The 14,682-nt window shown below is 45.9% G+C and overlaps 1 protein-coding gene across 14 annotated transcripts in view; it reads left to right on the top strand.

Annotated features, from left to right (window-relative positions):
• LOC146205879 (uncharacterized) overlaps positions 1-14,682 on the top strand; it is a 71,707-nt gene that overhangs the window by 8,353 nt on the left and 48,672 nt on the right. For 13 of the 14 annotated variants that reach the window (XM_084590533.1, XM_084590534.1, XM_084590532.1 and 10 more), the window contains 2 exons: positions 9,268-9,399; positions 11,814-11,884. In XM_084590533.1, coding sequence (XP_084446659.1) covers positions 9,268-9,399; positions 11,814-11,884 — 203 coding nt within the window. The remainder of the gene's footprint in view (positions 1-9,267; positions 9,400-11,813; positions 11,885-14,682) is intronic. The other variant, XM_084590522.1, reaches the window with a different exon arrangement.

Genomic DNA, 14,682 nt, shown 5'->3' on the forward strand with positions numbered 1-14,682 from the left:
GGACACAATCATCAGCATACAATTTAATTTAAAAGTAATATCTTTCACAGTGTTATTAATACATGAAAACGATAAAAACAGACTAAGCACTAAGCCATAATGCCAGAGTTATTAGGCACTTTTAGTTGGGCGTACATAGTAAATATGCGTACGCATCACTCACTGCGTTGCGTGCGCTGCAAACTTCGCGAACACGACACTTTTAGTTGGACATGCCGCAACGTCCACCACAAGCGATGTGCATGGTTGCGCCATCTAGTGACAATAAGTCAAAGCACGTGCACGTTAGTTTAAAAAAAAAAAAAAACATTTAACTAATTGCTGATGAGATGAATAGTCGCACTATCAACCTTTTTTATTACAAGGAGAAAAACTACACAAAGTGAAGAAAATGAACGCCACAAGCCAAAGCGACAAGATGGTTGAGAAGGAATGTCGTTGCTATGACGACCACACACACAGCTTACAGATAGGCTTAGCATCTTGAAATTCGCGAAGTTATCTAGAAAACTAGGGATATTTGTAGCTAATACCTTTTCATGTGGGTGAGAGTGAGCGTAATAGAAGATAATTCTGCCATTTCGAGCAAGTTATCGCGTCGCAGAAAAGAGCGGCGAGGTGTATTCGTTCCGAAGCGAGCGGCCAGCGCACCGCCATGTTGTCAACGCATCCCGCAACGCCCGCAGCAACGGGCGTACGCCGGGATTTGATGCGTGTGTGCGCCCGCAGGACAGACTGCATTACGTACGGATCTGCGCATGCACATTCGTTACCCGCATCGTTACTGCGTACGCCCAACTAAAAGTGTCTATTTTAGGGTGCATTAAAGTGTTCGTTATTGAGTGCAATAAAGTGATGGCAATTGGTAGCATTCACATTCCAAGCATCCCTACGAAACTTAGCCCCGTCAACTCTGAGCATGTCATAGATGAGTTAACCTTAGCTCCTTACCTTTTTCCCCCCCTTAGTACTTTATCTATAGCTGTTTTTGCTGTTCGAGAACTTGTGAGAAGTCTTCTGTTTTAACCTTAGCTCCTTACCTTTTTCCCCCCCTTAGTGTTTTTCCTATAGCTGTTTTTCTGTTCGAGAACTTGTGAGAAGTCTTCTGTTTTAACACTGAAGGGTTTGATAGGACATTTAAAATGAATGTTTATTTTTCTTGGTAATCAATCAATTATATAGTTACTGTATGAGGTTTGTCTGTCCTTACGACCAAGCCTTTGTGTGCACATTCAATCCTGCTGACAATTGGTGTACATCAAGTTTTTGTTGTATTACTTCATCTTTTACTTCCCTTTTTTATTTGTTTGCAAGTGCCCTATCATATTATTGGCAGTTTGCTCCTGAACATGCTCTCCCTCCATCTCCCGCATGAGAAAAATGATTAATGGTTATTTGGTGATAAAACAATGCAGTCAAACCTAGATATATTGATCCCAAAGGGGATCACGAAATAGTTCAATGTCCAAGTCACCAATTCTGTGGTGAACAATGGGAGGGGGGTTGTGCAGCTGTCTTATTTATTGTTGCTGACACCGGGTCATAGATAAAGCCAGTAAGCCAACCATCATGAAGCCGAAGATGGCTGCTGTTTGAGCCGGACGCCTGATCAGCTCATGCTTGCCTAGCGTCATTGTCTTCGCTCATGCTGAAGCGATGGCACTACAAGTTTGATATATTGATAATTCAGTATGTAAAGAAATGGCTCATCTGTAACATAAAAGCAAAGTATATTGCCTTTTGCCAATGACCCCATTTCTGGGAGCGAACCACTTACTAGTAGTTGCTAATTTTAACCTGTTGTGCATTGAAACCACAGTGTATAATGTTTTGAAGCTAATCATTGTTTATCATATGTCTAATTTTGTTAATAGTGCACTATAAACTAAATAATCGCAGATTCAAACACAAAATAAAGTAGAGTTGATTTCCACAATGTCTTGGGCAGCGAAACACTCCAGATGAGATCCGCCACTACATATTTTTTTTCCATGGTCACTTTCACCACATTGCCGCATAGAAGCGCGACAGTATGTAAGTGGTATATGGCATATAAAATGAGTTTGACAGACCGAAGGCGATCCTCAAGTACATTTCCCTCATTGCATGATTTCAAAGCGATAATGCTGCTAACAGGTTTCCAAGTTTCAGCAAGCAGCCTACCCGCCTCGGCGCATGAAAAGTGGTCGAAGAGGGCCATTGGAAAAGTGCTGTCACAGGGGTGCGGCACCAGGGAAATTGGCTGCGGGACTTTTCTGAATTCGTTTGCATAGAATTTTCAAGGGGATAATTTGTGTCCAGTATAGTGATAATCCAAAATATCCGGTTTCAACACATCTGGGCTCGACTGCATTGATAAAAACAATGCCGCTGAAACAGATTAATGTGTGTTACTTGTCTGAGTTTCTTTTTTTAATCCTTTCTTTCATGTTTGGACTTTTTCTTTTCATGCTGCCTTTCCTTGTAAAGGTTCAGAAATGGAACGTATGCGGTGTTTATTTCTTAAATGTTGGTCTTATCTGAAGGGCATAGGACAAACGCTCAATCAGCCTTTCCCACAAGATGTTGGGCCCTTTGAGGAGTGCATGCTAATTCACTTGCTGCATAGAGAATGTGCTGGAAAAAATTCGTTCCTCAGATTTTAGTTGTGTCACAATTACATCAGATGTCAAAAAGAAAAAGCCTCTTTCTGATATTTCTTGAATAATATATCTGTCATGCTTTTGGAATTACGTCTGTATGTGACCAAAAAATTTTTGTGCATGCCCCAGGCACATTGAAACAGGCTGAAACTGGTTGGGCACCGCTCATGAGTTAAGCCGGTACAGAACAGTGGTTTGTTTTCAAGCAGCGAAGCACAGGAGAGGAGAGAATGAAAAAAGCGTGCATGCACTGTATGACACTAAGAAAAAGCAGATTGGTAATGAAAGAAAACTAGTAAATATTGTTACGATGAAATAGCAAAGGGGTGTTTATTTACAGTGATATGGCAGTGGGATAAGGTGAAGCCTACTAGCCCCCAGGCACCAATGCTTTCTCCTCTTCTTCTCCCAGACCATCACAATCCTTCCTCATCGTCTGTGGCGTGACATTTCCCCCCTACTCAGCCTAAGCCCTCTGGGCGTGTTCGGAGTCGTGCGAAGCTGGCACGGCTTCAAGCGGGCAACATGACATAGTTCGGTTTTGGCAGACCGACGACCTGATGCTGCCAGGCGGGCAGTTGCATAAGTTAAGTCACTGATGCGTTTGACAACCACATATGGTCCGTCATAGTGGGCCAAGAGTTTTTGATGTAGGCCACGGCGCTGAATTGGACGCCACAGCCAGACTAAATTACCTACAGAGTATGTGACCCGCCGGTGACTGGCATCGTATCGCACTTTAGAACGTTCTTGTGAAGCACCAGACCGTAATCAGGCGATTCTTCGAGCTTCTTCGACGAGACAGAGGGTCTCAGCCAGGCAGTGGTCTTCACGGCTTGTGAAGGGCAGGATAGTATCCAGGGGGTAGCGTGGCGGTCTGGCATAGAGCAGGAAAAATGGACTGTACCCAGTCGTCTCATGCGTGGCGGTATTAAACGCATACGTGATGTAGTATGGTGTCCCAGTTCTTATGCCCTGCGTCCACATACATGGCTAGCATGTTGATAAGCGTTCTGTTGACGCGCTCAGTCAAGCCATTTGTCTGGGGATAGTATGGCGTCGAGTGTCGGAAAGTTACGGAGCATAAACGCATGAGCTCTTCAATAACATCAGCAGTGAATTGTCGGCCCTGATCAGTGATGACAATTCGTGGCGGCCCGTGTCATAAGATGACTGAGTGCAGCAAGAAAAGCGACACCTGATGCGCCGTAGCAGATGTAATAGCGGCGGTTTCACAGTAACGTGTGAGATAGTCCACGCAGATTACAATCCAGCGATTTCCATCCACGGACTTCGGAAACGGACCTATGAGGTCAATGCCTACTTGATCAAATGGAGCTGTCGGGGTCTTCACAAAGTGCAGCAGGCCAGATGGAGTTGCAGTTGGACGTTTGTGGCGTTGACATTGCTTGCAACTGGCAACATATTGTTCAATCGTCGAGCGCATTCTGGGCCAGTAAAATCTTTCTTGAGTACGGTGGAGTGTTCGAACCGATCCCAAATGCCCAGAAGTTGGATCATCATGCATAACACGCAATACGTTCGTGCACAGCGTCTTGGGAACTACGAGTAGGTATTGCTGGCCGACAGGCGAATAACTCTTTTTCCATAGGAGGCCATCACGCACACAAAAACGGCTTGTAGGTACACTGGCTTGGGCGGCGGCAAGGGAGGCTGCGGACTGCTATCATTTTGCTGTTCCGTTTTGAAAACATTCGTGTCGGGGAACGCTGGCTCGAGGGTCGATATATAATTGTTGAAATCGTCACTGTCAGGTCCAGTCGTGGCCATTGGCATCCTAGAAAGACAATCTGCATCTGCATGATGCCTCCCACTTTTGTACACTACGGCAAAGTCATATTCCTGTAACCGTAGGGTCCATCGTGCGAGGCGACCACATGGGTCTCGAAGGTTCCGCAGCCAACAGAGTGAATGATGGTCAGTTACGATAGTAAACGACCGTCCGTACAACTATGAATGGAAACGCTGCACAGCGAAAACTACAGCCGGGCATTCCTGTTCGGTGACTGTGTAGTTTCGCTCTGGCTTGCTCAGGGTACGACTTGCGTACGCGATAACATGCTCTCGTTCATCGTGCCGTTGGACAAGGACTGCCCCGAGACCGATTCCACTAGCGTCCGTGTGAACTTCTGTCATTGCAGCAGGATCAAAGTGGCGTAGGATGGGTTTCGATATTAAAAGAAACTTCAGTTGACGAAATGACGCTTCGCAGTCTGGTGTCCAGTCAAAAGTGGAATTTTTGTTGAGAAGGCATGTCAATGGGTAAGCAACGTCAGCAAAGCGATGTATAAAGCGTCTAAAATACGAACACAACCCTAGAAAACTGCGCAACTCCTTCACTGTCTGCGGGGGTTTAAAAGACTCAACAGCGGCAGTTTTCTGGGGATCCGGCATTACACCATCACCATTGACAAGGTGTCCTAGCACCAATGCTTGGCGCTCTCCAAAGCGGCACTTTTTCGAGTTTAGAATTAGGGCGGCGTTGTGCAGAAAAGTCAAGACGCATACTAGACGGTCATTGTGTTCTTGGAAGGATTTCCCAAATATGACGACATCGTCCAGATAGCAAAGACAAATGTCCCATTTTAAGCCGCGCAAAACTGTGTCCATAAAGCGTTCAAATGTGGCTGGCGCATTACACAGCCCGAATGGCATAACCTTAAACTCATAAAGGCCATCTGGCGTTACGAAGGCTGTTTTTTTCTTATCCGCAGGGTCCATTGGAATTTGCCAGTAGCCAGATCTGAGATCAAGACAAGAAAAATAGGATGCACCAGAGAGGCAGTCGAGGGCATCGTCTATGCGAGGAAGAGGATAGACGTCCTTTTTCGTAACAGAATTTAGACGCCGATAATTGACGCAGAATCGCCACGAACCATCTTTCTTGCGTACAAGAATAACAGGGGCAGCCCAGGGACTAAATGACTCCTGTATCACCTTCTTCTGTAGCATGTCCTCCACTTGCTCATGAATGACCTTGCGCTCAGATGGGGACAAGCGATATGGCTTTTGACGAATGGGATGAGCCGAACCAGTGTCGATAGTATGATGGGTCCAATGTGCAGGGCGAGAGGTCGGTCCATCTGTTTGAGAAAAGTCAAACATAGGCGAAAAGGGTAGAAGAATATCCACAAGAGTACGGCATTGAGGTGAGCTGAGATCGGCGCTGATCATGCGGAAGATCGAAGTTTCATCAGCAGGCAGAGGTACGGTGGCACTCGTAGCATCTGTGACCAAAGCAACGATGTGGGGCGCATCGGGTCCACAGGTGGCAAGCTTCAATCCCCTTGGTAAAACTGCGGGCTCGGACGATGGATTGATTGTCCATAACGAGGCACTACCGTGATGCACGGAGATCATACAGTGAGGAATAATATTTTTCTTCAGGCATGCTGAGTGAACAAGGTACACCACGGCCTGAAATGAAACCTGGTCAAGAAGTGGAGCGGACACGGGGACGAACATGGCAGACAAAGGTGGAACTACTGTGTCTTCGGTAATACTAAAAACTATTTCTTCATTGCGGCTACTTTCAAAAAGAGTCGGCAGATGCGAGCCGTCAAAATGAACCTCTTGACTTTGGCAGTCCACGGTAGCGCCACAAAACTTCAAAAAGTCCATTCCTAAAATGATGTCATGCGTAAAGTGGGGTAAGACTACGAATTCGGCTTGAAAAATTGCACCACCCACAGTCACTTGCGCACTACACACACCCAGTGGCCGCAACGCCTCTCCACTCACACCACAAAACGTTGAAGCACGGTCATATTCAAACATCACTTTGCGTCCCAACAAGCGCCTAAACTGATTACTCATCACAGACACAATCGCGCCCGTATCCACCAAAGCTAATGTACATACACCATCAATGAACACACGAATTTTGTTTTTGAGCATTATAGTTGGAGGGATGTTGGCACACAGCACATTTCCAGCGGCCTCACCCCCATTGGTCGCGCTGGTTAGTTTTCCTGCTGAGGATGCTGAGGCGACATGGAGCGCCGTCGCGGTGATGGAGAACGACGCGCACAGAAGGCGGGTGGTGGAGTAGCACTTCTATCAGATGCAGGGGAGTGGTCGCGGAGATTCTGGTTATGGATGTTGCGGTAATACCCACGCTGAGTATTTGATTGTTGAAAAACGGGACTGTATTGCCGATTGTTGGGTACTGTTGGAAGCGCTGGACGGTTATAGCGAGGCGTGAACCTACTGCGGCAGTATCTGGCAATGTGACCTTCGACGCCGCAGCGGTAGCATATCGGCGGGGAAGGTAGAAAATGTTGTTGCGGATAAGAGCAGGGAACAGCTGGGCGCGTTGTAGGTCTGGCTGAATGCTCATACTGCTCAGGAATCCTGGTAGATCGAATGGAAGATCTATGTGCACTTGAGGCGACGTCATAACTTGGGGCGTCAGGCATCGACGCATTCTGGTTGGCGAAATGCATAGGAGGATAGTCAATAGAGGCTGCAACTTCAGAAGCTTGTGGGAAAGGCTGCACTGTAATCGCTTGTGGTGGTGAAGCCAGCCGTCTAGATACCCTCTGGACAGAGACCTCAGCAGATTCGTGCAGGGGAAGTGGGTTGAGCCGCAGGAGTTCTTCCCGCACGATTTGCCGGATCGTCGACGGAAGATCTAGTTGGTCGTGGTCATCAAGGCTGGCCACGGTAGGCACGTTGGCCAGCTGCCCAAATTTTGGCGCAATACGATGCGTTTTGAGAGTTTGAAAAGCGCGGATGTGTTTAATAACATCGGAGACGGTTTCAAGGATGTCTTTGGCGATTAAAAAGTTGTACACGTCAGCCGCGATGCCCTTCAAAATGTGGCTGACTCTGTCTTCTTCGGGCATGTTGGAATTCACACATTTGCACAATCTGAGGATCTCTTCTGTATAAGTGGTACAAGTTTCATCCGGCAATTGAGCTCTTTGAGCAAGGGTCCGCTCAGCCTGCTTTTTGCTCGGTACAGAGTCACCAAAACGCTGTTTGATCTCGGTGGCAAACCGTTCCCAAGTTGTCAAATTGTCCTCGTTATTCTCGAACCAGGTCATAGCCATGTGAGTTAGAAAGAAAACGACGTTTGTGAGCATGGTGATAGGGTCCCACTGGTTGTACCGACTAACTCTTTCATAATGAAGTAGCCACTTCTCAATGTCCTCACCTTCTTCTCCTGCAAACGGTCGTGGTTCCCGGTAAGGCTGGCAGGGAATGGAGCTGGAGGGGGCAGGCCTGTCACCAGCCTGGCTTGCAGCGTCGCGGCTGGCGCTGTTAGATTCAGTGTGGTCCATGATGGTTGGAAGCGGTGGCAGTCCAACAAGGCGGCGACTACGTCGAAACTCCAGTTGGTCTTGCTGCGCCGTACTTAAGGATATTATTTTAACGCAGTGAAGAGCCAAGAGTGATGATTCATGGCTCCTTTAGATTTACTTTGAATCATTCTTTTCTGCAGTTCTATTTAAAAAAAGCTCACGGCAAGCTAATATCAGCAGTATGATTGGACATAGTAAGTGCTAAATGACATCGTTGCGGAGTGATTAGCGCACTGCCACCTCCGTTGTCTTCCATGGCTGGCTCTTTAAGTCAAGGCGCTATTGCTCCGCATTCATATACCTCAGCCGCAGTTGACGTCATGGCTGTACAGTATATTTTGTAGCCACACTTTGTTCTGCGGCTCCTTGAAGGTCAATGGCTAGCCTGCGCTGACATTGTGTGTTGGTTTATAAGAAACGAAAGGCACAGTATCTGTCATTTTTCTGTGGACACCTGAACCGCATAGCAACAGTTGTCCTGCTCCTTGAAGGTCAACTGAAGGTAAAATCAGACACGGAAGCGTGGTTCTACCTAGCATAGTGAAGCTTTCATTTCAAAACTGTTTTAGCAGTTCACTGAGTGAAGCAAATCCTTTGTGAATTGCACAAGGTTTCATACTCCGAAGCTGTATTTTTTAAATATAAGACATTACAGGTTGGTTATTTAAGCACATGAAAAGGTCACTAAAGGCAGTTTTATACGTTGTTCATTTTCTTCCTGGAACTACCAGACCAGCTTTAATGCTTTGTATGTGCATTCAGACACATATTTATTGATGAAAAGAGTGTTTTGAATGAGGTGCTTCACGTGCCCAGGGTAAGTAGCAGTGGCTTTGTGACATTATATTAACACTAATTGGGATGTTGCTGCTTCTGATGGAGCATGCCAGACTCATGTGCTTGGCTCTGCTTGGTCATGTGAAACGAGCAGCGTCATTGTTTGGTCAGCCAACCGTATTGGTATGGTAACATGCTAGCTAACACAGTCACCATGTGGTAATTCTATTTCAGCATTTTAAGCATAAATGATGTGAATCAGAGAGGAAGTAGTTCTTGTGCAGCATTGTCCAAACCATTTAAAAATCATTCAGGTAAACATGGGAACACATAAGTTTTCTTTCAAGTGCAAGAATTGCTTTTACAGCCAGCCTTTAGGGATGGGATCAAATTAGAACCAATAAATTTAAACTTTGCACAGTAGACTGTTTTAGCCAAGTAATATGTGTTAGGTAATTCTCAGCAATTTATCAGAGAAGAACACTACTCAATAAAGTGTTGTTTGTTCCATGCATGTGCAGGATCTAAAGCGCATGGTGGATGCTCTGCAAAAGGAAAATGAATACCTTCGGCTACATGCTGGTAATCTTAGGCACGACATTGGCTCTCTTCTGACTATCATGAATAAAGCTCGTACTACTGGCAACTGGGTGGTGAGGACCTCTGCTTGGCGTACTTCTATAGTGGTGAAATATTACAGTGTAATATTCATGTGTGTATCTTCCAAATGAGTGCAATTTTCAAAGGCTGTGTTGCAGTTATCAAAATAGCTTTAAACTTGTAAAAGACTGGATGACTGTAGCACTGCCTGGAGATATTTATAGTCTATTGGAAAAGTTCTAAAGGTTGACTGCACTGATCAGAATGTTGTATATGAGTACAGGAGGCTGAAAGCCACCTTCAAGCACATTTCGCGTTACCCTCGTTGCATGGTCACAGTGCTAGCGGTGCCAGTAGGCGCCCAAGTCCCCGTAGGTGACCTGTCTGGCATGCGAAAAGGATCGAAAAGGGCCCTTCAGAGAAGCACCAGTAGCAGGGACGCAGTATACCATTGATATATCAAATTACCGGGGAAATTGGATGTGCGATTTTCCTGATTTCATTTGCCTACAATTTTCAAAAGGGTAGCTTGTGTTTGATGATCTGTGAGCATGCAGTCTCTGAAAGTCATTGTTATCAACTATATTTCAGATGAAAAATTATACTACTATTTGCCCATTTATTGGTACCATATAATAAACAAAAATGAACATTCCTATATGGTTTTCTCAGTTTCAGTGACTGGTCATTTTCTTCATGTGTGCTATCATGAGCCCCCATAGTTCCCAATTCTTGTATGCTAAATAGTTTGATAAGAGTCTTGATGCCATAGGAAGCATAAAAGTGTTCTTGCTTGGCAGCCTCCTTCACCTTTGGTTGTTTTCTACATGACATTTGCGGTGCAGTAAGGCATTATGTCGGCCACTGGGGTAGGGGTAGACGCTGTTGAAGAGTCAAAGTTAAGTTACATAACTGTTCTGGAAAGTATAAGGTTGGACAGCCATTGCCATAGCATATCTGACAGAGCACGGCATGCAACATGCTGAAGTAGCGGGTTAAGCTCCTACCAGCGGCATGTGTTTTTTATTTTTTTATTTTTTTTTCTTCTCTCTGATCAGTTACAGTTTAGGTAAAAAAAATTTACTAATTGTCTATTGATTGAGAACTCACACACACACAAAAAAGCATTTCCAGGTACCTTCTTTGGTTTCAATGACTGTTTGCTTTCTTCACGCGTGTAGCAATTACCTTGTTAGCTCATAATGCGTTATTCACTCGTAATGTGGCACTCTCGGGGTGGGAGTGGGGGGCACCGCTTGGTAACAGGACCCCCTCCCATGGTCCTGCATTCACACAGCCGGCAGAGTACGAGAGGGATGTCACTGCTGCCAAAACACAGGGGTTTAGTGCACGCCAAGGATAATGCGCCTGCCTCGCTCTTTTGCTGCAGCCGGGTTCAGTGTGTCTTGTTGGAACTCGGGTAGTGTTGATTGGGCCGAGGAAGGACAAGGAAGCTGGAGACAGGTTTATGATGAGGTAGCAAGAAAATTTGATGTAAAATAACACACCAGTTTCAGGTTGCAGTAAAAGCATAGAGACAGGTTAGGCATCAGAGTCACGGCTAGAACGCACACCCTCGCTCTTCCTTCCCTTATCCCAAAGTACCTAGATGAAAACTGCAGTTATTTCGAGTATTTTATTTATCTCACTCAATATTACAACAAAGGACAACGAGAAAAAGGCTGCCAGCCACAGCATGAAAAAAAAAACTACCGATTCTTCACACAGGAACTGGGTTTAAGCATTTGCGAGGTAGTATGAGATTTGTATACTTCGTACGCAAAAAGCAATTTATTAAAACGCAATAATTACATGCCCCACATATCAAGTGAATTTTACGAATCATGCACAGACTGAACTTTGCAGCAAAAAAATGATAAGTTGCTGCAACAGCAATAAAAGTTAAAAGCAGAACAAAAGATGTCAAAATGTCAAGAAAAACATTATGTCAGAGAGATGAAGTATCTCAGCTATACTGCTGGTTCCAGCAGCTTCTATCATGCAAAACGGATGGCACGGTTTGATAGCGTGCTCAAGCAAAACACAAAATAGCACCACGGTGCCGGACAGCTTCCAATGAGCACTGCGCAGTAGCCATTGTACGCAGCACCTATGGCGTACGCACAGCTCAAAATGTCATCAAGAGGAGCCGGTACGTATTTTCCTCTTTGGGCCACCATCAAGTTAATATGACGGCTCGCAGGCATTGAAACGAAAATGGTCTTTAAACCTGAGTATGTTAGCTTAGGTAAGCCTAATAAGCCTAGCTAAGCTTACAGATCTGTAAGGTCATATTACAATATCATGTTGCTGTCTGAGTGTAGATTGGCCATAATTACACCTTCATAAGCCGAATTAAGATTGTTCGGACCTAGTTAAGCATAATTAGTGTAAAAGCATTTAGTTTTTGCATGTAAACTTGCATTTAGCTATGGCGCTGCCAATATAAATTTTTTTTTCTTTCCAGATGGATTGTGTTACATTTTGTGAGATCTCCCCAGAAGAAGTTTATGGCCCTGTTTGCAATATATCGGCACAGTAAGTCGCATTTTATCAAAAAGTGTATTGAACAGTTTGAGTGTGCTAAGCTCATTTGAATAGTTATTGGTCTGACAATTCAGAATGTATGAAGTTGCAGAGGCCACTATGTTTGTATAACATACTCAAGTGATACATTTCAGAGAACAAAGTAAAACTTTATCATAGGTGCAAGGTGTTGAGGTGTGATGTGCATGCATGATAAGGTTTTACAACTTCTATAGATGTGCTGTTGCAGTATGGTGTGTGGAACCATAGTTGCGGTTTCAAACAAGCATTCAGCATGGGATTCAGCAAGATGCTGAGAAATAATTCATCATATCGCTTTCCCTTTTTAACGTAAGAATGTGTGCTTTATCAACTCAGCTCCTCAATGCAGTTACTAAGCATGACATAGGAGGTAAGTATCTACAATAGCTCATTATGTGGTAATAACGTTTAGTGAGTGATTAAATTTCCTTGAATTAAGACAAAAACAAAAGTAACGTAAGTGGGCCCTTAGTCCAGAGCTACAAAAATGATTAGAAAAAACAAAAAAATCAAGCATTCGGAAGGACCCTGTCAATATGGCACACGAGGGCCCTCCAACATGCCACCGCGTCTGCCCCTTCCAGTGGAGCGAGCCACTCCCGAATTGAACGATGTCGATAACTGGGTGGGAGAAAGTTTATGGAGGCTTGGAGGCTGCATGGGCAGTCCCACAGCATGTGCATGGTGTCAGGGTATCCCGAGCAATAAGAGCATTTAGGGCAGTAAGAGCATCCGGCGATATAATGGAGGATGTGAGGGGTGGGAAGACTATGTGTCTGTGCTTGTTGGACAAGGCAGAAATCTCGACGGGAAAGGAACTTGGAAGGGGATGGTAGAAGGCAGGAGCCTTCCAGGAGCTCCTGGATGATCTTGTGGCGCCTAGCTCGTTCTTGGCGGGCTATGGTCGGGGGGTGATAGTGGGTGGGCCAGGGAGTGCGCGAGTCTCCCGGAAGAGCTGCTGCACGGGAGAGTTGATCAGCCAACTTGTTGCCCGGCACTCCGTCGTGACCTGGAACCCAGTCTAGTGTATGGGTCGTATCCTGGTAATGGGCTAAGTGAACTGAGAGTTGGTGGAGGATGTGAGGAGGAAGTGCGTGCTCAAGAAAGGTATGAAGCACTTCTTGGCTGTCAGTAAGTATGGTGTGTTGGCCAGGAGTGGTGTGGCAGAGTATGGCTGAGCCTAAGGCCTAGCTCTCAAGAGATAAGGAGGGCATGGTATGAACTGTCTGTACAGGTAATCATTTTCGGGTAATCATTTTACGGTAATCATTTTCGTAGTGTGCAGAAGCGAGCCTTCCTGCGGCCAGCATGGTTTACTGGGTGCATGTTGCGGGGTATGGGTGGTATGTGTATACGAGGCAAAACTGTCCAAGGAGATGGTTTTGGTGGAATCGGGGGAAGGTTGTTGACGTTGTAGTGAAGGTAGCTGAGAATCTGTTGGCCATGATGCGTCAGGCGGAGGCGCAATCGTTGTGCTAGGAGGTGCATGTCGATTCTCGCATCCAGAGGTGTGTGGAGGGCGGTTTCTTCGAGTTTTGAAAGCAGGGTGTAGCGGGGCACCCTGAGTGCCAGGCATGTGGTGGGGTGCAGGAGTCTGTTAAGTTTTTGTTGTTGGAAGGGGGTAAGTCGTATGCATGGCAGGACATATATGACTCTAGTGTAGAGGAGGGCCTCTGTAAGGCGGCGTATGTCATGCTTCTTGAGGTCCTGACGTCTACGTGTCATTTGTCCGATTATGTGAATAAGTTGAGTGAGCATTCGTTGTCATGTGTTAAGCCATTCGGTGCCTTTGCCTTCTTTCGTGAGGTCGAAACCGAGTACTTTGATTTTTTGCTGACGGGGAAGGGGTGTGTCGCCTAGGGTGAGGTGGATAAGATCGCGGTCGGCTTGCACTTGAGCTCAGTGAGGGTGATTAGTGACCACTACATACTCAGATTTAGTAGGAGAAAAGGCTAGCCCTAGCTGATGAGAGAAGTTGACAACTTTATCAATGCCTTGTTGAAGAGTGGATAAAATAGTGCCGGAGTTGCCTGTGGACGTCCAGAGGGTTACGTCGTCCGCGTAAAGCCCAAAGGAGAGTGACGACACCCTTTCGAGGAGGAGGGGTAGAGGGCGAAGAGCAAGATTGAAGAGAAGGGTGAGAGAACAGAGCCTTGGGGAATCCCGCGAGTGGGTGTCCAGTAAGGTTGAAGGTAGATTGGCAGCTTGATAGCGTGGCAACGGGTCGTGAGAAAGTTGTGAGTATAATTGTACAGGTGGGAGCTTCAGGTTAGACGTTTAAGTTGTTAAAGGTCACAGAATGGTAGATCGAGTCGAAAGCTTTTTGGAAGTCGAGACCTACAATGCAGCGGAGTTGATGACTGCTAGAGCACTGATAGACCTCTCGCTGAATACGGAGCATCATGTCTTGCGTGCAGACATGAGCTTGAAATCCAGTCATGGTCCAATGAAGGGAGTCAGGATTATCTGTGAGCCAAGTGAGACGAGCGAGGACTATCTTCTCCATAAGCTTGCCTACACATGACATGAGAGAAATCGGTCGAAGGGCGTCTAGGGTTGCTCTTTTGCCGGGCTTCGGAATGGGAACTATATGAGAAGTTTTCCACTCCTCGGGGAGGATCTCTGTACGCCATACTTGGTTTATGTGACCGAGCAGGGCTTCTAGTGCAGTGTCAGGGAGATTGCGAAGGTGGCCATATGTTATGCCATCGGGGCCAGGGGTCGTTCATTGTCGAGACTGAGAAAGAGCTGTGCGGAGTTCAGCCATG

This window comes from Amblyomma maculatum, chromosome 1 (genome assembly GCF_055883805.1).
Source record: "Amblyomma maculatum isolate TAMU_Amacu chromosome 1, ASM5588380v1, whole genome shotgun sequence".
Lineage (NCBI taxonomy): Eukaryota > Metazoa > Arthropoda > Arachnida > Ixodida > Ixodidae > Amblyomma > Amblyomma maculatum.